We start from the raw sequence: 24,477 nt of genomic DNA, 5'->3' as shown, positions 1-24,477 counted from the left end.
GGGTTGATTGAAAATACTTGATTAAAGTATTTTCTTGCATTTCACCCTCGGTGCATTAGGGCTGGGGTGGATTTGCTGGGGAGGTGAGTGCAGGGCATGGTAAGTGTGGGCTGGTGGGGTGGCCCAGCAGCAGCACAGGGGAAGCCCCCAGAGCTGTGTAAGATATTTGAGCATTTTTCAGAAATGGGAGCAGTAGAGTCCTGTAGCACTTCTCCCAATGCCTAATGAGCACCTTGCCTCCTGCTGGAGGAACTTGCTTTTGGATCCCTTGTGGATTTCCATGTGATCACCCTTCTGCTGTCCTCCAGCCTCTTCCTCCACCAGCCCTTGGCTGTTGGCACAGGCTGTAACATTCTCACAGTTTTCCACAGCAGCTCCAGATGCAGAGATGTGTCTGCTACAGCTTTTTGCCCTCAGCAAAGTTCCTGCTTTGAGGAGGAAGGAATCCCATCTCCTGGTGGAGTTTAGGGAGGTGCTGCTCCCTGGGTGAGGATGATGGGACCCAAGCTCTTGTGTTCCCATGGGAGCACAGGTACCAGCTGCAGAGGGGGGAGGCCAAGATCCAGGCATGGCTGAGCATCTCCTGCTGGCTGGTGTGAGGCTGTGAGCCCTCTGCAGCCCCAAACTCAGCACCTGGGGCCACAGTGAGGCATGGGGGGCACACAGCAAGGCTGAGCACGGACTGCACACAGGGCAGGGCTGCATCTGAGACATTCCAGATCACAGAGAGCACACAGGTAACCCAGGTGTTGCTCCAGGTGCTGCCCACGTGTGCGTGCTGGGGTGCTGCAGGCCATGGGGGCTGTGCTTCCCCTGCTGCCCTGCCCCCAGGTCAGGGTGGGTTGGCTGCCACTGTAGTCTGGCTGCTGGGCTGTTTCAAACCCCAGCTCAGGACTGCCAAACCAGAAGGTTTCCAGGTACACCATGGGCCTTTGGATGCCACAGAGATCTAAATAAAGCCTTTAACGCCCACTCTGCAAAATGCTCATGTCCAGCTCCAGGAAAGCTGGCTGCTTTTTATGGCATCCAAATCAGCAGTTTGCTGCTGATGCCAGCAGTGTGTCTAATTGTATAAAACAACAGAGCTTGGCAGAGCCACGCCAGCTAGGGAGGAGCTGGGTTTCACACTGAAGTTTTTTCTCTCTTTTTCCCTTTTCCTTCTTAAATAACCCCATTTGGGCCTCCAATAAAAAACCAAAACATCTGGTGCTGGGTATTTGGCTGCTGGGAAGCAGCTCCTGCTGAGCTGAAAAGCACAGCAGTGATGCAGGGATTCCTGGTATGGATCAGTAACACTTAAGGTTGCATTTGGGCATTATCCCTGTCCCTCCTGGACTTTGAATATATGGCCTGGGGACACTGAGGGAGCTGTGGTGCTCGATGCCAGCATGCAGGTAAATCATGCAAGTCAGTAAAAAGGCAATTGAAGCAGTGCAGAGTCCTTCAAGCCTGATTTATTGATGCTCTCATGTGAGATCTTCGCAGCGTGAGATGCTGCTGTGAGAAAGAGATAAATCAGTAAATCACAGGAGCACGGTGTGGGTTCAGTGAGTGCGGAGAGCCCTTTGGCAGGGCCACCCCAAGCCCTGGATGAGCCCCTCCAGCATGGCTCAGGGCTGCTCCCCTTCCCTAGGCCAGCAGGGAGGCCAAGCCTGCTCCAGCCCAGCCTGCTAGGTCTGCATGAAGAGGTGGAAGTTGGTTCTGGTGAACTCCTGGTGGATGCTGTCCAGTAATTTGTCTGAGTCCTGGGGAACATCAGAGAGGACCTGCTGCCCTGGGATGCAGCTCTGCTCCGGGGTGTAGGTGAATGTGAAGGAGCTGGAGTAGATGAGGCCGTCGTCCCTGATGAGCAGGAGCGGGACTGTGATGGGATAGCGCAGCCACCTCCAGTCGCTGCCGAAGGCAGAGACATCAGGGACCACACACACCAGGGACTTGGGGCTCCTGTCAGGGCAGGAGAGGAAAACGTGCATTAACCAGGGAAGGGCCCCTGCAGGAGCAGCCAGCACTGAGTGACTTGCTCTTCTCCTCCATCCTGGAGCTCAGTGTGAGTCTCCACCCAGCTCCCTCTCTCCTCCCAGTCTTGCATTCCTCTCTCCCAGGGCTGCTTGGTTGTTTGCAGTTCCCTGAAATCCCTGTTGTTCCCCACCCATGGTTATGCCCAGACTGCAGCCAGGGCAGAGAGCAGGCACCAGACTCATTCCTGCCTTTCCTTGCTCCTGCAAGTGTCCTTGTCCCCAGTGTCTGCAGCCACATCCTTCCCAGACCTGCCCAGCACAGCCCACACCTGGCTGCTGTTCCCTGCCTTCAGCTGCCCTATCCACCTTACCTGTACATGGTCTCTGCTTCCACATCTCCGAACCAGACCTTGAGGTGTGCATGGAAATACTCCCCCTGCACCTCCAGCATGGCCACGTCCCCACCACCTGTGAGCTGTGACAGGCAGAGTGTGGCAGGGCTGGGTGGGTTATGAAGCCAGACTGCTTCTCCCACAGGCTGCTCTGCCTCTGCACCTCATTCCCACTCGAGAATGGGAGGTGCCACAGGGGGAGAAGGGCTCAGGAGGAGGAGGCACGAGGCAGGCAGGCGACAGGGAGGGGCAGCCCGGGGCTGTGCCCACCTGCAGGGCAGCGATGAGGGGCACGGGGCTGACGGGCTCGCGGATGCACGCCAGGCTCTCGCTGAAGGTGTACTCCACTGTCTCTGTGCTGATGATGGTCCAGCACGAGCCGTCGTTCAGCAGCTCCCTGTTGGCTTCCTTCGGGCAGGGAGATGCCTGTGCAGAGTGTCAGAGCTCCAAATATGTCAGGTGGCATAGGAGGGCCTTAACTATGAAGGCTAGTAGAAGAGCTAGGCTTGCAGCCAGGCCCAGTCAAAGAAGAGTTTAATGTAGGATGTGAGAGTTTGAGTATTGGGAAGTGTAATGCACCAATTTGATTGTGCAGGTGGAGGATAGCAATTAGTAGTGAGAGTGAACTGGCGAGTGTATAAAATAGGAGGTAAATGCCAGCGTTCAGGTGTTCTGGTTGGTTTCCTCATTATGTGATGAGGATGAGAGTGGGGATGAGGGTGGCTTTGAATGGGATGTAAGAGTATTAGTTCTGAGGCTGAGAAGGCTAGGGGGATGAATAGTTGAGCTAGGATTACTGTTGCAGGGGAGGTGGTAGGGAATGGGGATGGGATGCCTGGCTTCTACCCTCAGCATCTTGGTCCCAGCAAGTGACTGCTTTGCTCATGGGGAAATGGGGATTGTGCTTCCTTTCAAAGACCTCAGTTCCAGCGTCCCCACTCAAGCTTTGCCATGATTCTGCCCTGAGTTTGGATGCAAGACTCCTCCCAGGGACACGCTCCCCAGCCTGAAGCAACACAGGAGCTTGGAGAGACAGCAGCAAGCACCCTGCTGCTGCACTGGCATACCTGGAACTGGATCACCTTGTCTGTGGAGAGGCACAGGTACATGCGGTCACTGCCCTGCAGCTGGAAGGCACACTTGTGCAGCTGGGAGATGGGCTCATCCACGTCCAGCATGGCGTACTGCTTCATCACCTTCCGGATGATCTGTGGGCAGCAGCAGCGCCGGCATGGATCCATGGTGTGGATCCTGGCATGGATCCCTAGCATGGATCCCTGGTGTGGATCCTGGCATGGATCCCTGGTGTGGATCCTAGCATGGATCTCCAGCATGGATCCCCAGCATGGATCCCTGGTGTGGATCCTGGCACGGATCCCAGCACGGATGCCCAGCACGGCCCTGCCACTCAGAGCCATGGTGCTGGCGGCCCTGTGTGCTGGCACTGCAGGCACAGAGCTCACCAGGGGCACCAGGGTGAGGAGTTTACCAGGGGCAGCAGGGTGTGAGGGGCTCACCAGCTGGCTCACCAGGGTGTGAGGGGCTCACCAGGGGTGGCAGGGTGTGAGGGGCTCACCAGGGTGTGAGGGGCTCACCAGGGTGTGAGGGGCTCACCAGGGGCTCACCAAGGTGTGAGGGGCTCACCAGGGTGTGAGGGGCTCACCAGGGGCACCAGAGTGAGGAGTTTACCAGGGGCAGCAGCGTGTGAGGGGCTCACCAGGGGCTCACCAAGGTGTGAGGGGCTCACCAGGGGCTCACCAGGGGCTCACCAGGGTGTGAGGGGCTCACCAGGGTGTGAGGGGCTCACCAGGGGCTCACCAGGGTGTGAGGGGCTCACCAGGGGCGGCAGGGTGACGCCGGTGGCCGTGCAGACCAGCTGGACCACGGAGCCGTAGCGGATGTACCCTTCCCGCAGGGGGAACTCGCTGCGGCTGCAGCGCTCGTCGGCTGCCCGGGGGGGAGAGGGAGAGGCAGAGTCAGCCTGGGGAGCTGGTTAACCCAGCCGGGCACAGGTCTGGCCCTGCTCCTGCTGCTGTCTTACCTGGGCTCATAGGGAAGGATGCTTGGAGAGAGCATCATTTCCTGGGAGCCCAGCCCGGGAGAGCAGTTGGGCTCTGGCCCATTCCTTGCAAGGCAGGAATATTATTGGGCTCTGGCCTCTTCCAGGCAATTTCTTGCTTGGATTTGTAAACCTCCAGACCAGTACAGCCCTAGTCACAGCCCCTGTGCCCTCAAAGCCAGTGGGAAATGTCCAGAGATGCACCAGGAATGCCGGGCAGAGGTGAGACTGAGCTGGATTCCTGCATCCCCTGGCTAATTCCCATGCTTTCTGCCCCCAAGAACTGGCTTTGCAGGACGGGAGGGCCAGGGCTGGAGGCATGGTGGCATCATTGTCCCCGAGGGTCCTTACCCAGGTGGAGGGTGAAGGCTGCCCACTGGCGGGCGCTGGCGATGAAGGCTCCTCCCTCCACGGACAGGTACCGGGTGCTGACGGTCTGCGAGCGCAGGCGGTTGAAGAGGGACACTTTGGAGCCTGAGGAGATGCACACTGAGGGGAGAGGTGCCTGGGTTAGTGCTTGCCAGGACTGAATGATGGCTCTGTCAAGCCTTGGTTCCTGGGTATCCAGAAGCCAAAACCCTTCCCTGTTTGTGAGTGGGGTGAGGCCCATGGTGTGGGGACCACATTGGCATCATGGCATTACACCCCGTGCTGGGTGAACCACTTGGAAATGAGACATCACTGTGCCAGATAAATCCTCTTTTGGGAGTTCTACATCCTCTTTTGGGAGTTCCCATGGGCTGTGGATGTAGCCACATTTCCCTTCACAGAGAAAAGCAAGGCACAATTCTTCCCAATAATATTTCTGGGATTCACATTCTCTGAACCTCAGAGAAAGAAAACACAATTCTTACCATTTGCTGTGCCTGCGTTTATGCAAAAGTAGAATGCAATATGGAGATTGTTTACCCAAAGTGATGGTGTTTTGTTTCCTTGGCCTGTCAGGGCCAAGTGTGTGTGTGTGTGTGAGGACTGTCAGGTGACAGTCACGAGATTCAGTGCAGTGTGAGCAGTGTTGAGTGCTTGGCAGGTTCAGTTTTAGATGTATAGAACAATATAGTATAATAAAATAATTAATTAGCCTTCTGATATCCATGGAGTCAGCTGCAGCATTCTCTCTCCTCATTGGAACCCTCACAGCATTGAAGCATTTGGGTCCAGCCTGGGTCCCTCCAGAGCCAAGCTGTGAGCAGAGAGCATCCCACGCTGGGCTGGCACCCACCTCCCTCCCCAGAGAGCCACTCACGGTCCGTGTTCTTCAGGGACTGCTTCTTCTGCGAGGGTTTGGAGATGACCTTGATGAGTTTGCTGTGGAAGGTGCCGATCTCCTGCCCGTTGCTGAAGAAGAGCTTCAGGACCAGGCGGAAATGCTTGCGCTTGTCCGTGTCCGAGATGTACAGGGCCTTGGCACAGCTGAACCCCTGCCAGGGGCACACAGGGGCTGCCAGCAGCTCCAGCCAGCCCCACCAGCCCTTCTCACCACCCCACAAGGACATAATAGCTCCCTTCAATGAGCCCCGGGTTCATTTAAAGGGAGAAACGACCAGAGATGTTATTACAGGTGGAATGAAGAGCTGGGGATCAGCAGAGGCTTTATTTACACTGGGGGCAGAGTATTCCTTATGGAAATGAATGTTCATGTGTGATTTATCCCACATAACATGAGAAATCACCCTGGGTTTATGGTTTCCCTCAGCCTGGCCGATATGCTGTGCTTTAGCAGCAAGGCAAGCACTGTGGACAAAGGCTCTTTCTGTGAGCTCCTGGCCTGCCTCAGACCCCGTGCTCTTCAGGGACCCCCAGATAATGCTTTTTCTCCTTTTTTCCCCCTCCAATCAAAAAATGCCAGAGCTCTGCTGAAGGATTTGAACTTTGGGATCAACTGGAGCATTTTTAAAAGCTGTTTATCTGCAAATGAAGGACGAGGCTTTCATTTTGTGACAAGCAGGAGAAGGAACCAGGGCTGAGGGACCTGTGCAGATTTTGACAGCTACAGTCCTGTTGACCTGAAAATATGGTTCCAGAGAAAGACAGGGATCTTTGGGCTGCCTGGATTGCTGCACATGCCACAGCAGTCTTTCCTGTGTCTTATTGGGTTTTCACAGTCTTTGCACTTGTGTGAATGGTGTGGGGAGTGGGAGTGGGGAGTTATGGCTAGGAAGAAAGAGCTGTGACATCCTGAGGATGGGGAGGGTGTGACATCCCAGGGTGTGGGGTGCTGCTGGTGACAGCCCAGCCCCTGCATGAGGGGGATCCCCACAGCCCCATGGGCTTTACCTTTGCATCTGGCTGCTCCTCAAAGCTCAGCTTCTGCGTCTCCATCAGGCTGCTGCCCATGCTGTCCAGCCCCATGTACCCACACACCCGAAATCCAGCCTCTCCCAGGTCCCTGGCTGGAACAGACAAGGAGCAGCGCCTTCCATCCCCCTGCACAGGCTCAGCTTCTCCAGGAGCACAGCATCACCAAGCCCCAGCTCTCCCTGGGTCTGGATTTCTGGGGGCTCAGGCTTGAGCAAGAAAGGAGTTTGGAGGGCCAAAACCAACATAAACAGACTCACTGTCCCCTTTGCAGAGGCATGGTGGAGGAAGAGAGGGAGGAGAGGTCCAGGGCTCTGCTCACCTTTTATCTGCTCCTGCTTTAACTTCCATCCCGGCCCGCTCAGGTAAACACAAGGTGGGGGGCAGAAAAACCTGCAGAGACAAGAGGGCATTTTCTTACTGCCCTCCAGCACCGTGAGAAGGTGCTCAGGAGGGGCTGCATGGCTGTGCTGAGAGCAGAGACCTTCACTGGGGACACTCCTGCACCTGGGAGGCACGGGGAGCTCAACCAGGGGCTGGGGACCCTCTGACCTGTGCCTGGTTCCAGCCTCAGCAGCTGCCACATCTGGTGCTGCCACTGTGGCCACGATCCCAGCAGTGACAGATGGCCCTGGGATGGGAGCACAGGGAGCCTGGCACCCCCAGCTCCCCCAGAGACCATCAGCCCCTGCCTGCCTGCCTGCCATGTGGGAGTTTCAGCAGGCTGGGAACAGAGTTTGCATTCACAATCACTTCTGCAGCCCAGTGCAAATAAACCCATAGCCAGGAGTTTGCAAGCCCATTTTCCTGTGTTTTATTTGGGTTTCCACTGTCTTTGCACTTGTGTGAATGGTGTAAATTCATCCTCTATGGACACTGAGTAAAGCACTAGCAGAGAAAACACCAGTGCAGGGGGTTGGATATCTTGGAGCCCTGGAGGTCCAAGTTTATTTCAACAACTCATCCACAGCGCAGGCCCCTGACTCTCATTATTAAGGAAAATGGCAGCAGCACCTTCAAACTCAAACCTGGGAGCTCTGTGCAGGTTTTTCTCTCCCTCTTCAGACCTGGCATGTGATTTTCACCCCTTGCACAGGGTCAGGAGCAGAGGCTGTGATGAGAGGGCTCCCTCCTGGCTGGAAGATTCAGTCCTGAAATAACTTTTTTTACCTGTGGACCAGCAGCCCCTGGCAGGAGAGTGGATGTGGTGAGAGCTTTGTAGGCACAGCCAGCCCATCCCAGAGCTGTCTCCTGGGGTCTGGGTGGTTGCACCTTGGAGGCTGAGCTGGTTCCCTCCCAGCTGCTCCATGCTGGGTAATAACGGAGCAGTATTTATATCCCAAGGATTAATGGAGGATTAATTACATTGCAGTGCTGCAGTCTGACGTCACTGCCAGCGAGTGGCAATTTTGGAGATTCAAGCCAGAACCTCAAGGTGTTCAGTGTGGGGAGGATTTTCAAAAATAGCAGCTTTGGAGACCACTGGCATGGATGGAAACGGCCCAGTCCCTGCTGTGGCCGTGCAGATTTTAAGACAAGAGTTAGAGGGCAGTTAAAACATCAGCCTTTCCTTCTTGGGGGCTGAGATTTGAACAAAATCTTGATTCCTTTTACTTTGTCTTTCTTTACTGCTGCATGGAAAGAACCTATCCACTGGGAATGTCTAACTGGGATGGATGCAGGTTGGAACTAATCCTTTCTTGTGTTATTCAATTCATGGGACTAAACAATGGCTTTGGATGCAAAGATGAGTGAATGCAGAGGGGATAATTTGCTTCACCAGCTTAGATCAGTGAAATCCAGCAAGGCTGAAATGAAGCTTTAGGTAGCTGGGTTTAGAAGTGGCTATCAGGGCAGCTGGGACCATCTCCTGTGGCAGCAGCTCTCTGGCCACAGAGAGGAACACACAACTTTACCAGGCATTGTTCTGGGGAAGGCTGTGAGAGGATCAGAGAAAATAATGAGAAACAATTCTTATCTTCACTTGCTGCACCTGGTATTGTGAAAATGTGGAATGAGTTATCTCCATAACAAATTATGGAGAATTGTTCACCAAAGGGTGTTTTTTAATTAGCCCGTGGTGATGGTGTTTTGATTGGAGGACCAGTTAGGTCAACCTGTAGTGCACTAGGATATAAAAGCATGGGTTTGTTGATAAACAACAATCAGCTTTGTGTGATATATGGAGATTATGTAACTTATTGCCTGGTCCTGACAATCTCCCACCTTTTCTCGTTGCCATAGGACTTCTGAGCCACCTTGGCGTGCAGGATGAGCACTGTCTGGTCTGCTGGCAGCTGCAGGTACCTCCTCACGCTGTCCTGGAGCAGGCTGCCTTGGCACGGCTTGGGTCTGCAAGACACAATTTCCCTGTGTGGGGAAAATGGGGGCACCAGAGCAGCTCCTGCCCAGCCCTGCAGGCAGCAAGGAGCTCCCTCCATGCCCAGCCTGATGGGGTGGGGAAGGTGGAAAGGCTTCAGAAGGAACTGCAGAATGGGGCTGGCATTGAAAAACAGAAAGTTTGGATGATGGAGTAACTGCTTCACCAGTTTGCCACCAAACACACAGAGAGCATTTCTAAGACTTCCAGCCCCCCATGCAACCCTAACTGATTATTAATTTGTTTTTCAGCCTGCTGTGCTTGTTGCTGTATGGCTTTTGGGTGAGCTGGGCAGTGATGCTGCTGAGCTGTGAGTGCAGCTGGGAGCTGCATTGCAAGATTGAGCCACTCACTGGCTTCTGCAAGGGATGTTGGGTGAAAACAGCTGCGTTTTTCTATGAGACCTAAGGAGTAGGTGGTTCTGCTGATTGTTTCTGGTCTATTAACTAGAAGGAGTTTCCATACACCTGGCATTTAACTCTGCTAACTCGGTAGGTTGGGTGTTAACCAGCTGCAGAGAGAGGAGGTGGGTCTGAGATGCCCGGCTCTGCTACCTGGGACACGAGTGCAAGGGGGGGAGAGCTCTGGGATGGCAGCTGTGGAGGCTTCTGTGGTGCACCACTCACTGAACAGCACAGCTCCTGCCCTGCTGAAAGCCCCTAAACCCCCTGAGTCTGGGACGGGAGCATTCCCTGAGTTTGGGATATTTGGCTGGATAAGATGAAACCAGAGGAGATGCCTGTCTAGGGGTCCCTCCTTGGCACATCTGTCAATGTGGTCACTGGGAACACACAGCTCCTGCTGAGGGGACCCAGCCTGGTCAATGACTCTCCTATCAGAGGCAAAGCAGTGCCCAGAGGAGGCTGTGAAGCTCCAGCCACAGTGGAAAACACAGGGCAGAGTAACTGTGAGAGAGCATCTGGGGGCTGAGGGCAGCACAGCAAGAGATGAGCAGGGGAGCATTCCCTTTAAACACAGTCTCTCTCTTAAGTGGGCTAGAAGGGGAGAAAGTTGAGAGCATAAATGATCAGATGTGTGAGGAGAGGTAAGTCTGGTCCTGCCATCACCCCAAGGCAGGGGTGCTGAGCTCCTCTGGGCTCAGAGGGCAGAGCAGGCTCCAGGGGGAGAAGCTGCACACAGTCACCCCAAGCATCCTGCTAGCAGGGTTTGCCTGCCAGCTCTGTTCTCCACAGTGCAGTGCTTTAAAAAGGTTGTGCCCCTTACAGCTTTTAGCACCATGTTGCAATTCACTTTCAACACATTTCAGTTCCAGCTTTCCCACCTTTGGATGGAGCTGATGCTCTGCTGTTGTTGAGGAAGAAAACCACACGTCCCATATAAACAAATCCATGCCCAGTGTCTTCTCTGAGCAGTGCCATGGGGACCTGACACTTTGCACTGCACAGATGTGCTCTGTTAGGTTACCAGAGGGGCAATATAATCTCCTGCCCTCCTTGTTCCCAGCTCCTTATCCTAGATGTGTTAGCTAGTAAATATAAATCACCAGAGCCCTGCCAGAATCAGATTTACAGCCAGGGCCAGCATCAGTGTCACCCACAGCATTAACTCTGCTCTGTGCCTGGAAAATGAATGTTTTATGGCCATTGCTGAGTGCAGAGCACAGGCTGCCACCAGGCTCTGCTCCTGTGGCAGCCCCAGAGCTGCTGCCAGCTCAGGGCTCTGGGCTCAGCCCACAGCACTCATGGGACCCCAGATAATGATTTTTCTCCTTTTCTTCCCCTCCAATCAAAAAATGCCAGAGCTCTGCTGAAGGATTTGAACTTTGGGATCAACTGGGGCATTTTTAAAAGCTGTTTATCTGCCAATGAAGGACGAGGCTTTCATTTTGTGACAAGCAGCTCCTTTGCCAAGGCTGTACCTGTTCCCTCCATCCAGGTGCTGGGAGACTCCTGCTCCAGCACTGCAGCACACTGAAACAGAGCTTTATATTTACCAGTATCCCACCAGTGGCTGCTCCAGGGTGGGTCACTTAGGCTTGCTGGAGTTTCACTCCCCTTCCTAGCCAATGAATAGTTTATATCTTTGCACAGCCAAAGAGATCCCATAAGAAAGTTATTTAATCTTTTTCCATAGTGGCAATCTGCAGCTGTTTCACTCCTCTGCTGCCAAGCAATGGTGTGATTTCAGCTTTGATCTGCCTTTGCTATTTTTCCTTTCCTTCATATAAAAGCACTATTTGGGAATCTCAGCAAAACTCTCTTTTTTTTTTTTTTTCCCGGTTGGTTGGTTTAGTTGTTGTTTTCTTTTTTCTTTTTTTTTTTTTTTTTCAGAACAACTTATTATGATTGGGATAAATATGGAAATATATCAAGGAAATCGGCCTGACCCTGGATACCCTTTTACACTAATGCAGTGTTAAATTAACTAACAGAGTGTTAAATGAGTACTGAACCTGGCTGGCTCTGTTCAGTAGCATTTCACCCTCAGTTTGTCAGAGACAACGGGCACACAGCAGGGAAGAACCAGGCTGGGTGTGTGAATTTTTTCCTGGTGAGTCTCATGGTTCAGTGTGCTGTGTAAAATTAGGAGCACAGCTCTGGGTGCTTGTGTCTCAGCTGCAGAGCCACACGCTCCATCCCTGTTAGTGTCACCAATGCAGTCACCACTGCCCATCCACACAGCTTGATGTCTCCCTGTGGGGCTCCTCTGCTATTAACCCCTTGGCAAAGTGTGGAACAGCCTGGCACGGAGGCCAGGGAGTGTTCAGGAGTGAATTGCCAAAAGCTGTGGATTGAGACGTGTGCTGGCAGCGTGGGCAGCAGCAATGCCTGCTCTGCAGAGCCTCCCACAGCCCTGGCTCAGGGCAGGGCCAGGCTTGTGCAGCTATCACTGCTCCCTGCCATCCCTGCAGAATTCCAGAGGCACGTGGGTCACTGCCTGGAGATGATTAAAGAACCTTCTGGAACAATTATCCCCGTGCTACTCACTGCTTGAAGGGGGAATGTGCATGCCAAAGGCAGGTAAACAGATGGGAACTCTTCAGATTTGATGTCCAGCTGGAGGAACAGCTACCTAGAAACTTGGCTTTCTTTTCTTTGTCCATTTTCTGCAGCCCTTGCCTTCCAAATTTTGGGGCTAAATTGTGTGAGTGACGCACTCCTGAACAGTGTTTGCCATTCTGCCCACAGAGGCGACCACCCAGCATCCATCATCTGCTATAAATTTCTCTTCAGAGAGTCAAAGGGCTCTTGCTAAAGCAGCTCAGTATGCCCACTTGGCTCCTTCTGGCACCTCCAGCCTCCTCAGGGTTACAGAGAATTATTCACTCCTTCTGACATTTATTATATTAAATTATTAAAATGCTTAGGCTGTAGTGCAGTGTTAGTTCAGTGTCATGTTAGCAGCCCCACACGGGCTGGGCTCTCACAGCTCTCACTAAAAGCTGCCTTTTCAGAGCCTGAGGTCTTGGCTGTGGCTCTGCTGCTCTCCACACAGTTGGGCATTATGTAGAAAAAGGAGGGGGAGGAAGGGGGGATCCACCACCTTTCTCCTACACTGATTTCTGTAAGCCTTTCCCCTTCCCTGCTCAGCCTGGCACCACTCACCAAGGCTTTTCCTTTGCTTTAGGTCAGGATGAGCCTCAGGAGAGGGTGTGAGTGCATTTGTGGTGCATCTCCAGGGTGTCTCTGCCCTGCTGCTTGAGCTGGAGGACACCCAGGGTACCCCGGGGGATTTGTAAACCCTGTCTGGGTTCCTGTGCCCTCTCCCATGGGAAATGAGGCAGAAAAGGAGGAGTGCTCTGTGTGCTTTCCACAGGAGACACACAGCTGGACCACCTTGCACGGGGCTGTTTCATGTGGGCACACCGAGGCGCCGGGAGGCTTTGGGAGGGCTGGACCCCACAGCCCCGTGGCTGATTTTAGGAGAAGTGATGTTTAACACCACAGCTGAAAATTATCCCTCTCCCTCCCTGCAGCAAGTGCTCAGGGGCATCACTCAGTGCTTTGTGCTGCCTGCAGCTGGGGAATGCTGCTCCCTGTGTGGGACATGCCCTGCTCCACACATCACCTCTGTGTGATGCCCACACCCTGGGGCAACCGCAGCAGAAGGAAAAAGCGCTTTGCAGGCACTGGGAGAAGCAAACTGCCCTCTGCCCTGCTGCTTTTCAGTTCAGTGAGCTCCACCAGCTCAGTTCAGTGAGCTCCACCAGCTCAGGAAGGGATCTGATGTATTTGGTCCCCTGGGAATGAAAGTACCCAACTCTGGAGACCAAAATGCAATCCCAGCAGCTATTGTTTAAAAACTGGGTCTTCAAATCACCTCTTTAGACAAGAACTGTAACTCACAGTAACAGTGTCCCCAAGTGCAGTTAGCACTCTGAATTGAAGTGCAGAGACCTAATTTTCTGCTTTTCTCCCCCCCAAAAAAGGAGCTGTGGTTTGCCTTGTGCAGGACACAGCTGCCCTGAAGCTTGGTGGGGATTTGCTGCCACAGAGGGCAACTGTTCTGCCCTCAGTTTGGGGAAACCAAACATCCTAATAAAAAATATCCATTTTAGAGGTCTGGGTTATATTTTGTGCAGATCAGGGGAGAAAACGCCTGCAGTGCTCTTGGGTATGGAGTCAAGGCAATGTTTATGCAAAAGGAAAAGCCATTAGAAATCACAGAAATGAGAAGCCTGCAGTTTCTGGCTTCCCTCATTTTTCAATACCTCCTTTAATCCAGACCAGCCCAACCCACAGCCCTTGTATATGCATGGGTATTTATAAATCCTGTATTTTCCTCACTGCACACACAAGTGAAATTCAGCCTTTTCTAGGCCTGGGGGATTTATTGACCACACCAAGGGCAAGCAGCGGCTGAGAGCAGGAAAAGCCTGTGGCAGTGAGCTCTGCAGGGAGCAGGGACCAGCTGGGCTGGGCACCCCAGCAGCACCAACACCCCCAAAATGCCCAAGTTTGATAAAACAGCACTGGTACATCTGCTAGAAAATTCAGACAGTGGAGGTGATTTACTGGAGTCCCCTTTCTCTGTTCCTCGTGTGCAAAGAGGAAGGGAAATGCTGTTAAAGCACCACTACACAGTCCTGAAAAGCACTAAAGGTGGTTCCTGCCACCACCAGACTGATCTAGGTGCTGGGGGACTGGAAAGATCTATTCCAGAGTTTTCAAGAAGCCTCTGCTGAAGATCTCCAATACACATCAGTTGACCTTCTTGATGAAAGATTAACCTGAGGCTCTACAGCCGTCCAAGCTCTGCTCTGCAGTCTCCTGGCTCAAACTCACCTCCCCACACTGCAGCCACTACCTGCTGATGTTCCTAAACTTCCAGGACACTGCAGGTCAAATGGGTATTAAGCTTAGACTCTCCTTTTCCCATGAACTTTTGAGTTTATGGGGCTACCACATGCATTACCCCAGTAGGAGAAGAGACAACAAAAGGGTAAAAAAAAAAAAAAAAAAACAAAAACCAGGGAGAAAAGGAGAAAATAATAAAAATATATAAAAAAAGAAAAAAGCGAAAGGAGAAGAAATAGATAAAATAAAGAAAAATAAAGCAAGATAAAAAAGAACAATAAATAAATTAGAGAAAACAATAAATAAATAAAATAGAGAAAATAAAGAAAAAATTTTAAGAAAGTGAAATAAAGGGGTAAAAAAGGAAAAACAGAGAAAAATAAAGAAAAAATAAAGCAAGATAAAAAAGAACAATAAATAAATTAGAGAAAATAATAAATAAATAAATAAAATAGAGAAAATAAAGAAAAAATTTTAAAAAATTAAGAAAGTGAAATAAAGGGGTAAAAAAGGAAAAACAGAGAAAAATAAAGAAAAAATAAAGCAAGACAAAAAAGAACAAGAAATAAATTAGAGAAAACAATAAATAAATAAAATAGAGAAAATAAAGAAAAAATTTTAAAAATTAAGAAAGTGAAATAAAGGGTTAAAAAAGTAAAAACAGAGAAAAATAAAGAAAAAATGAAGCTAAACCGCTAAAAGCAGAGGGGCCCTCCCCGCCGGTGAGCCCCGGCCGTCCCGTCCCGTCCCGGCGCCCTCCGGTGCCGGCTCCACCTGCGCGCAGCTCCCGCGGGGCCGCGCTCGGCGGGGCGGGGGCACGGGGAGCCCCCGGTTCCCCCCGGATCCCCCCGGTTCCCCCCGTTCCCCCCGGTTCCCCCCGTTCCCCCCGTTCCCCCCGCTCCCGGCGCAGCCCCGGGGCCGGGCCGTGCCCGCCCCAATGCCGCCCCCCCGCCCGCTCCCCCGCCCCGTTAAAGCCGGCGGGCCCCGGCGCTGCCGCACCGCCCGCAGCGCGTACCTGAGCCAGCAGCGCGGCGGGGAGCGGCTCCGAGCCCGGCACGGCTGAGGCGGCGGCTCCGCGGGCACCGCCGCTCCTGCGGGGAGCACAGCACACGAGCAGGGTCAGGAGGGCGCGGGTGAGTCCGGTCCCGGTCCGGGTCCCGGTCCCCATCCCGATCTCGATCCATGTCCCGCTCCCGGAACCGATCCCCATTCCCATCTCGATCCCCATCCCGGTCCCGGTCCCTGTCCCGATCCTGTGTCCCGGTCCCGGTCTCGATCCTCATGCAGATCCCGATCCCAGTCCCCACCCCGATCCCGATCCCGATTTCTGTCCCGATTCCGATCCCGGTCCCAGTGCCGGTCCCAGCCCGGTCCAGCGGGGCTGTGCGCGGTGCCGAGCGGACATTGGCACCCTCCGAGGGGGCTTTTCCTCGGAGCGGGGCTGGCAGGAAGGGGAGCGGCGATCCTGGGCGCCAGGAGCAGAAAGCAAAGCCGGGAGGAAGGGAAGAGCACATCCTTGGCCCCAAAGGGTTTTTCCTCCCGTCTGGGGGCTGGAGCCCTCCCGGTCCCGGGTGCACGGTGCCGGGGCACGGAACCCGTGCTCGGTTCCTCGGTGCTGTGGCAGCGATGTGAGCGAGCTCTTCCCGCTGCCTGCCCTGCTCGCCTTTTGCCTACCTGTCGGGCAGGTCCCTGCTTATACAGCCGAGGATCTCATAGCAGAGAATAATAATGTCTGGTACACCTGGGCAAGGCGTGCTGAGCAGCAGGAAATGGAGATCCTGCAGAAAGATAAGCTCAGAAGTGTACCCTAAGTTTGTTTCTGCACGACTGGAAAATTGGGTCTGTGCATACTCGTTTGCACAAGCAATCACCCACCTTCGGCTTATCATTCCAACTGTTTCACAGGATAAAATTAGCTTTGGGTACTTCTGTTCCAAGCAATTGCATGGGAAAACTTGTTTGGAAAATGAGATTATTCTGCACTCATGGTGTTTGTGTGCACATGCACTCGAGTGAGCTGAGCAGATCCATGCTGTGGTGGTGGTATGTGCTCTGCTGGGGTTCTGCAGGGACAGCCTTTGCTGTGGAGCAGAGAGCTGCTGAATCCTTCAGCAGGCAGGCTGCAGAGTGGGTAAGGAGGCTGGCAGGGAAACGGGACAGTCCTGTGTCGATAGAAGCCACCATGGGTGCAGTGGGACTGAGGGGAGCAGGGGTCCAAGAGAGGGGCCTGTTCTCAGTCCAACTCTGAGACAAAGCATGGGGCTTTGCCTCTTTTGCTTAATCACACTGGATTTTTGCTTCACTTAAACCCAGATTATTTATAAAGTTATTATGAAGTTCTCCCTGTGGGACCTCTCCCTGTGGGACACTCTGTAGCATCTCTTGATAGTAAAGATTTTTATTTTTTCAAGGACAGGAGCAGTTAATCCCAGGCAGTGAGTGTGCAGGCTCTCAATAACAAGTAGAAACTGCATTTCACAAGCAGATTCTTGCAATCTCTGCAGGAATTCATTAGATTGCTGTTGATATCAGCAAAAAGCTGTGTGTGAGGAAATCTCTCAGATCTCAGCCCTGATCTTTGCTACCAGGGTATGGATAAATTCAGCCTCATCCAAAATGCAAACTTCCCTCTGGAAACCAGGCGACAGATCTTGGTGTCTGCAGTAAAACAACACTTTTCATCAAAGCAGGCAGGGTATTGCTGCATCCAATGGGAAAGAGCTGTTGTTGATTTTTGTGGAAGTTGTAACTTTCATTTTTTGTTGAAGAATTAAAGAAACCGTATGTGCTCAGAACAAGATGGGCTCAGGGGCTGCCCTGGCTGGTGGCTGGAGCAAACAGAGGAGCTGTGGCCAACAAGGCAGCCTGTTGTAGAAAATCTGTGGTCACAGAAGATGTTTGTGCTCCCATTGCTCATAACATAGCATTTCCCTTGAGGTTGGCATGAGGGGTTAAAGGTTTTCAAGAGAAGTCTTTGTTTAAACATCTTTAAAGTTTCCAATAGGGGCCCCTTTGTTCGCTCTGGAGCAGCGTGCCTGCCCTGTTAAAAACTCAGCACTCATAAAATGCCATTTACAAATGCCTGATGAATAGGGCTGAAACATGGAGGGGAGATAAACAGAGTTTGTACCTACACAGACACACAGGACTTACAGACAGGCCCTACTGTGAGTGAATAAGTGGGACCTAGAAAAAACACAGAAAAAAAAAAATAAAATAGATGGGAGTGGTGCTTATAAAGAAACTTATAAAAGTCAGCTACTCCCCCTGCACCACTGGGACCCTTTCATGCCAGATGTCTCTTCCAACCAAGCCAGGAGGCTGAGTGGCTCCTGACACTTGTCATTACCTCTCAGTAATCCTGTTTGTGGGCTCACACAGTAGCAAATTGAGCACTTGGGCACCTTCAGCAGCTCATGCAGCTGCCACAAGGGCTGCACTGATCTGCTGGCCATGGGGACCCTGACCCAGTGCTCTCCATTACTGCTGAGGCTGGTGAGCATCACCCCCTGTCGGCACTCACAGCACAGATGTACCTTTGGGTGACAGGTAATGTTTTCAAGTCTTAGAAGGCTTTGGTTTTCTCCTGCCTTGGCTAAATAGAAAGGGTTTTAAACCAGCTCTGTTAAAGCAGGAGAGGGTAGAGGTGTGTGCCCAGTAGACTCCAGAGGCTGGTTCACAGCAATGGCAGCATTTCCATGTGGGATGCTCCAGACTGAGTCTTATCCTGTGCCTGAATCTTTCTTGGTTCTCACACAGCTTGTCCTTCCTGGCGTTTTTTACTGGAGTCAGAATCCATCTTTCCCACCAATATTCTGTCTTTGCCTGTCTATCTGCAAACCTCTGATCCTCTGGCCTTGAAGGCTCTGCTTGCACACGAGTCCATCCCCAGCCTGGTCCCTCTGGTGCCCCTCAGGGACATCCACAGGGCTCAGCTGCTGTCCCTTGCAGAGAGGTGGCAGGACCTTGCTTTCTCTCCAGACTTCAGCTTTTCTGTCTCTGGGCTGTGTTGTGCTTTGCCAGTGTGTAAGTTCAGGAATCTTTGCAGTCTGTGGATCCATATGAGGGCATGCTCTGTGGCAGGAGCCAGTGGGAGCAGATCTGTTGGCAGCAGAGATAACCCCCTGTACAAGAGTCTCTGGGCTGGAAAATCAGGCAAGCTCCACACGTGGAAAAACGCTGCCTTTGGGAATTCATACAGCTCAAACACTGCCTTTGGGCTTTCACAGCTCACACACCTGCAGCTGGGCTTGGATGGCTTTCCCAGAATGTCACCTGCTCTCCAGTGTGGGCAGAAGGGAGGCCACAGCCACTGTGCTGCTGGTGAAGCTCTCCTTTGATGCATCTCCTAAGGGGTGACAGCATCCCAGTCCCAGGACAGATCTCCTGCTGCCAGAGGGACGTGGAAGCTGTGAATTTGGGTGTGAGACATTTCCTGTGCTACCTTTGAGGTTCTCCCTGTGAAAAGTATCTACACAAATTTGCTTTTCTGTTCTGAGGAGGGACAAAAAGTCCCCGCGTGCCTTTCCGCAGCTGCCAGACGTTCCTCACTTTCTGCTATTTCAATTAAACACATAGCAGGATGGGTAGGATAAAGGGGAGGGGCACAAGAATAATTCTCCTGGCGTGTTTTCTTATGCCAACACATTGAGTCACATCTCTAGTGTGAGAAATATGATATAAAGGCTTTGAGAAGGAGGTCAGGCAATGAATCTGTGATTGCTGGGCTGGAATAGCAGGCGGGCTCTGTGGTTGTCTGTGCCATGCAAACTTCCTGAGGTCAGCTGGGGATTGTGGTCCTAGCAGATCTGGGAGGCAGCTGTCCTGCTGGGAACTCTCAATCTCATACCAGCACTGCTGCATCAGGAGCTTAGCTGACAAACTCTGCACCAGCCCAGTGGCTGGTCTGGGCCATGACTTTTCCTTTGTGGTTGAACATGCATATTTCTGGGGGAAAAAAATGCTAACACCTTCCTCCCAAAACAAAAACTTGGGCAATGGATTGCTGCGTCAGCTTCTGGATGGCCAGGACATCCTTCTCTCCAAGGTTTGAAGTCTCTTGGCCCAGCTCAGCTGTCCTCCAAGGACCTGTTTGCAGAAGAGCATTTGCTTTTTAAAGAGAGTGGATCTGTCCCCTGTTGATCACTCTTCATCAAGATCAGAGTACTCCAGTTTTATTGAAAATAGCAGTTAGGAGGTGGGCTGAGTTGTGCAGCTCAGGGAACAAGTGTGGCCTAAAGGTCTTGGGTGGGACAGAGAGAACAGAGCAATGGCACCAGCAGTCCTGAAACAGGAGCCATCTCTGACACGATTAGCTGAACAAGGAGATTTGGCAGATGTGTTTTCCTCTTGGCTAGATCTTTAACATTTTAATTTGCAAGTGAATGTGGCTTTTATCTGTGGCAGCTGTTGCTGAAGCAGCCCAGGTACAGCTTGTTTCAGTGCAGGGCTGTCTGGGCAGGAGCCTTTCCTGCCAGGTGAGTGAATGGCAGAGCCCTGGGAGGTCTTTTAGAGAGAGATTGAGGCAGAGAAAAACCCCGTGTGCTGTTGTGGAGAACATCTAGGAGGGGATGCTCTGTCCATTGCTACACCCACCATTTCCTTCCCAAGGGGATTTCAAATGTCATGTCACACTATAAACCTGCCAGGACTTGAGCCCGTGAGCTGTGAGTCAAAGACATCTCTTACTGCTGAAGAACCTGGTCAAGAAATATATTCCTCCTGTGAATAAACCGAAGTGAGTCCCATAAAATGGGGAAAAGGCTTTTGTGGGGAGCAAGGAGAGCAAAAGAGGAGTTCCTTCTGCATCCAGCAAGGCTTTCCTGTTACAGCCCTCCTGCTGGTTTGCTCCTGTTGGGTTTGGAGCCTCGATGTGCTGTTGGAGAAATGCAGCCTTGTTTTTCAAACAACGTGTCCTTCCAGGTGGCACGTGGCCCAGTCAAGCTGCCGTGGAGTTGTAACCAGAGAGCTCTGTCATGTCCTGGAAAGAGTCTGCTCTGCTTCTCCCACATGTGTTTGGGAAAAACCAAGGACACATCACTCCTTAAATGGGGGGAGAAACCCCTTTGGGGCTGGAAATTCTTGCCATTTCCATGGTCTGGATGTGCATGTGGTCCTTGAGTCTTCCTTGCTCTAAAATCTGCATTGCTGTCCTCTCTGATTTGTCACCCAGCTGCTGTGGGGGATGAGCACTGAGATTTTGGAGCTGTGATTGAGTGTAAGGTCAGTGCTGCCTGTAAAATGGTCCTGAGGGTGGATTCAGAGCTTGTGAGCAGCACAGGTAGCACTGAGAGCTGGGCATCTGCAAGCAGAGGGCGCCTTGAGACTGGGGATTATACTGGGAGAAACCAACCTCTGGGCAACTCTCCCGGGGAGGGTGGATCCTGCTCCAGGCTGTCCCAGGCCTCATTCTTTCACACCGCTTGCAGGTCTTGTGCCAGCAATTCATCCATGTTTCTACAGCAAATTTTGGCATCGAGAGGTGCCTCCAGGATGATGTAAATTGTCTGCATCTCTCCAGGTAGCTCTGGTTGCTTCATTGTCCCCTGGGGCAAGGCACACTTCAGTCCTCCTCCCTTGGTTCTACATGCATTTTTGGGCAGCCTTTCTCTCAGGCATGGACCAGAAGGATGACGACTCATTGTCCTGCTGAGGACATCACAATTTTTCTCCCCATCCTCCAGCTTGAGGGTGCTCTTGTGTTGTCCTGGCAGAACTCAGGTGTCTTAAGTGAAAGGACTCAGGGCTGGCACTCCTGGCCATATTTTGATTGGGTTTTTTTGACACTTTCATCAAATAACATTGATGGAATTGAATTTCTCAAAGCTGCCTGGTTGGATCTCTGCAGAGCCAAGGAGGGTGGATGGAGAGGCAGATGAGGAGGGTGGATCTCAGCAACGTTGTGTCTGGGGCTGCTCTGCCATTGCCCAAGGCTTCCAGCACAGAAATAGATGCTGTTAGCACGTGTGGCATCAGTGGCCTGCACCCTGCCAGGTGTGCCTGGACCTGCTGTGTGTGCCTCCTCCTTGCACAGCCCTGCTGCATGGCACAGCCCTCTGGCTTGGCTGGTGCTTCTCACAGGCTCCCAGCTCTTCCCCACTCCTTGCAGCTCACAGTGAGCCCTTGTCCTGGCTTCTTGCAGGGTCTGGAGCCAGCATGGCACCAAAGCCTTGGTCCACAACCTGCTTTCCTCCCTGTGACACTACAGTCAGGGCTTTTCCTGGGCTGTGAATGCACTGCCACCTCTCCTTTCCCATCTGCTCATCCCCTCTGCAGCTCAGTACAGAGCCCCCATCCCTGTAGCAGAGGGAGGGCAGGGAGCTGGCAGCACTCCTCACCCTGCTCCCTGCCATGCCCTGTCCTGTGGCCTTGCACCCAGGCCCCACCTGCCACCATCTGGATGAAGCAGAAGGGGAATATTCAGAGTATTTCTGCTAACCTGTAGCCAGGAGAGAGCTGCCAAGGAGGCCAGGCTGAAACCTGAGGCGTCTGTTTTTGCTGAGACTCAGCATTTGGCAGGGAGAGCAGACGGACAAGTGGTGGAGCAGGGAGGGATGCAATTGCCCTGGGGAGCAGCATTGCCAGGAGAGGTGCCAAGGGAAGGTGTGCTGGCTTACCTGTGTGTCTCTGGGGATCCATCTCCATGTCCTCCTTGGCTGAGATCACGTGCAGAGTGAAGAGGAAGTGACCCTGCTGTCCTCACATGTGGCTCTCCGCTCCTTGCATCACACACTGAGCATCTCCTTCAGCAGGGAAGAGCAATAACTGTTTCTGCCTCTGAGTTGCTCAGAAGTGTCAGAAATGGTCCCAATGCCCTCCCAGCTCGTCTGCAGGGTTCGGCTGAGCCAGCCCAGGCAGCAGCACTCACCTTGCCTGGATCCTTTTGCCTTTATAGCTCCGTGTTATCTCAAGGTCTCTGGCGGTGCAGGTGGTGTTTGCCTTGCCCTGCAGCACCTGCCTGCCAGCCGCTGCCTTCCCACCACGGCCTCCCACTGCTGCAGGGCATGGAGGGGGTGCTCTGCACCCTCAGTGCCTCTGCAGGGACGCAGGTCAGCCCAGGGAAGGGAGGGTGGAGGGAAGTTGCCAGGGATGGTGGGAGAGACATCATCGGGTGGCTTTTCTCCCATCATCTTTGCTTCCCCATCCCTTTGCTGCTGGGGCAGGACTGGGCATTAAATTGAACCAGGGGCCAGGACTCTGTCCCAGCCTGGTCTCTGCTGCCAGGACAGAATATGACTGAGCTGCCATGCCCTGCCCTGTCCAGGCAGCATCAGCCCTTGCAGCTGTGGGGAGAGCCAAGGCTTCATCCAAAAGCTGAGATGATGTTAAAAATAGATCAGTCGTGAACTGGTTTTCTCCTTCTTGGTTCCTGGCCCGACAGCTCATTCCTCCCCCTGGGCTGTCTTTGAACCTCTCTGGATGCTGTGAGACACAGGCTCCGCAGCAGCCTGCCACTGCAGGGAGGTGTGCAGAGAAGGGAGCTGCAGAAATGTTCTAGGTGGCACAGCTGTCCCAAAAATATTTAGTGGTTTGTAAATGCTTTCTCCCAGGAAAGAAGCAGCCCTGGAAAAAGAATCTGCTAAATAAATGGGGAAACAAAGCTGGAGGAGGACAACTTCGCCTCTCTGCTTGCATGTGGTGAGGGGGCACAGGTGACTGAGCAATCCTGGCCACAAAGGTCATCTCTGCCCCTTGGAAAAGACCTGCCAGGCTGCTGTCCCTGCTCATCCCCTCAGCCAGAGCAATCCCTCTGGTCCTGCAGGGCTCTGCAGGAGCTCCTGGCACTGCTGTGCAGTCGCTGTGTCCAGGGCTGCTCGCCGGCTGGTGGGCTCTCCCCTCCAGGGAAAGGCCACGTCTCTCACTTTGAGATGGGTGTTCTGGACCCCAGTATCCTCCAGTACCCCTTTTCTGCCCTCCTAATTCTCTAATACAGTTTTCCAGGTGTGAACACTGAGCCTCGAGACAGTTTTAAGATGTGAAACCTATTATCAGTGTCCCTGCTATCAAAGACGTGGTGTTCAGGGCTGCACGTAACCACTGAGCAATTAAACAGCAACCCTGGTGATGAATTACAGCTGAGACCTCCTGGGGCTAAATAAATACTGCCTGATAACTACCGATAAAATGAATTTTGGTGTGTTTTTTTTTTTTTCTTAAAAGCACCCTTGCAGTACCTGAGCCCAGTCCTGGCACTGCACGTGTCCTGGGGAGAGTCACATTATCTGTGGTATTTCCACCCCTAGCACCTTCCATCCCTAGCATTTTTATTCCAAACAGAGCTGGAATAAAACGGAACTAAATAAATCCATGTCCCTGCAGGAGCCAGGAAAGGCAAGGCACGACAACACAGAGGTGGGCAGGGAGGGAGAGAAGTGAGAAGCTGAGGTTTTGGGTAACAAGTTTAAATATCTTCCCCCACACTTTAGGGATCCCACCCTAAAGACATGAAAAAACTGTTGAGGTGCAGAGAATCCCTTGGAAAAACCTTTAGGACAGGGAGAGGTGCAGGGTGGTGGGGACTCTAAAGGCACCCTTGCACCCTCTGCCTGCAGAGGCTTCTGCTCTCCCAAGGGAGTTTGGAGACAGGCAGGAATGGAACTTATGGAAAAATGATCTTTGCCAGTGACTTTGAGAGACTTCTGAGCAGGTGCTGTCTGTGCTGGTGTTTCATCTGGGGGCTTCTCTCCCCGTTCAGGAGTATCAGGAGGGTTGGTGCTCTGCATCCCTGCGTGCAGCTTTTCCACTCTCCACTGGCTGCAGAGAACAGCCACACAGTCAAGGAAAAAGCATTTGGCTGAACATCCCATCTGCCTGGTTTGCAAGTGAAAATAAGGCTTGTAATGGCCAGCTCCACCCAGAGCAGAAAATCAGACCCTTTGGCAGAGTGCTGCTACTGTAATGAAATTGAGCTGTGCTGAGACTGCCAGTCCTTGGAACAGGAAACATTCCATGTGGATTCAGAGAAGTTTGGGGATGGATCTGTCAAAACTGCTGCTGTTGAAGGTTTTTGGCACTTCCTAAGGACACCCATCACAGGAGAATGTTGCCCTGTGGCTGAGCACTGATTGCACCTTGTCTTCTCCCTGCAGCACAACCTTCCAGCACTGGAACTGTGTGCTCTCCCAGAGCCATC

At 52.6% G+C, this 24,477-nt stretch overlaps 1 protein-coding gene across 1 annotated transcript; it reads right to left on the bottom strand.

Moving 5' to 3' along the window:
- Positions 1–1,670: 1,670 nt before the first annotated feature.
- Positions 1,671–15,573, bottom strand: RBPJL (recombination signal binding protein for immunoglobulin kappa J region like). Its single transcript, XM_058036575.1, has 12 exons — positions 15,546–15,573; positions 15,361–15,436; positions 8,934–9,059; positions 7,030–7,100; positions 6,687–6,802; positions 5,656–5,830; positions 4,761–4,898; positions 4,188–4,297; positions 3,418–3,558; positions 2,621–2,776; positions 2,330–2,433; positions 1,671–1,944 (listed from the first exon to the last, which is right to left on the bottom strand). Exons 1-12 carry the CDS (start codon positions 15,571–15,573, stop codon positions 1,671–1,673), a joined length of 1,515 nt encoding a protein of 504 aa, XP_057892558.1.
- Between the last annotated feature and the right edge of the window lie 8,904 nt (positions 15,574–24,477).

This window comes from Melospiza georgiana, chromosome 17, assembly GCF_028018845.1.
Source record: "Melospiza georgiana isolate bMelGeo1 chromosome 17, bMelGeo1.pri, whole genome shotgun sequence".
NCBI classification, from domain to species: Eukaryota; Metazoa; Chordata; class Aves; order Passeriformes; family Passerellidae; genus Melospiza; species Melospiza georgiana.
This window is presented reverse-complemented; position numbering and strand designations above follow the sequence as displayed.

What these genes read in the sequence shown, in the direction of transcription:
- RBPJL (XM_058036575.1), bottom strand. Translation starts at nt 15,573, where the DNA reads ATGGGGATCGAGATGGGAATGGGGATCG. An exon ending in CCGCCGCGCTGCTGGCTCAG is followed by an intron (nt 9,060 to 15,360) that starts GTACGCGCTGCG and finishes TGTGTCTTGCAG; the next exon opens with ACCCAAGCCGTGCCAAGGCA. An exon ending in GAAGCAGAGACCATGTACAG is followed by an intron (nt 1,945 to 2,329) that starts GTAAGGTGGATA and finishes CTGCCCTGACAG; the next exon opens with GAGCCCCAAGTCCCTGGTGT.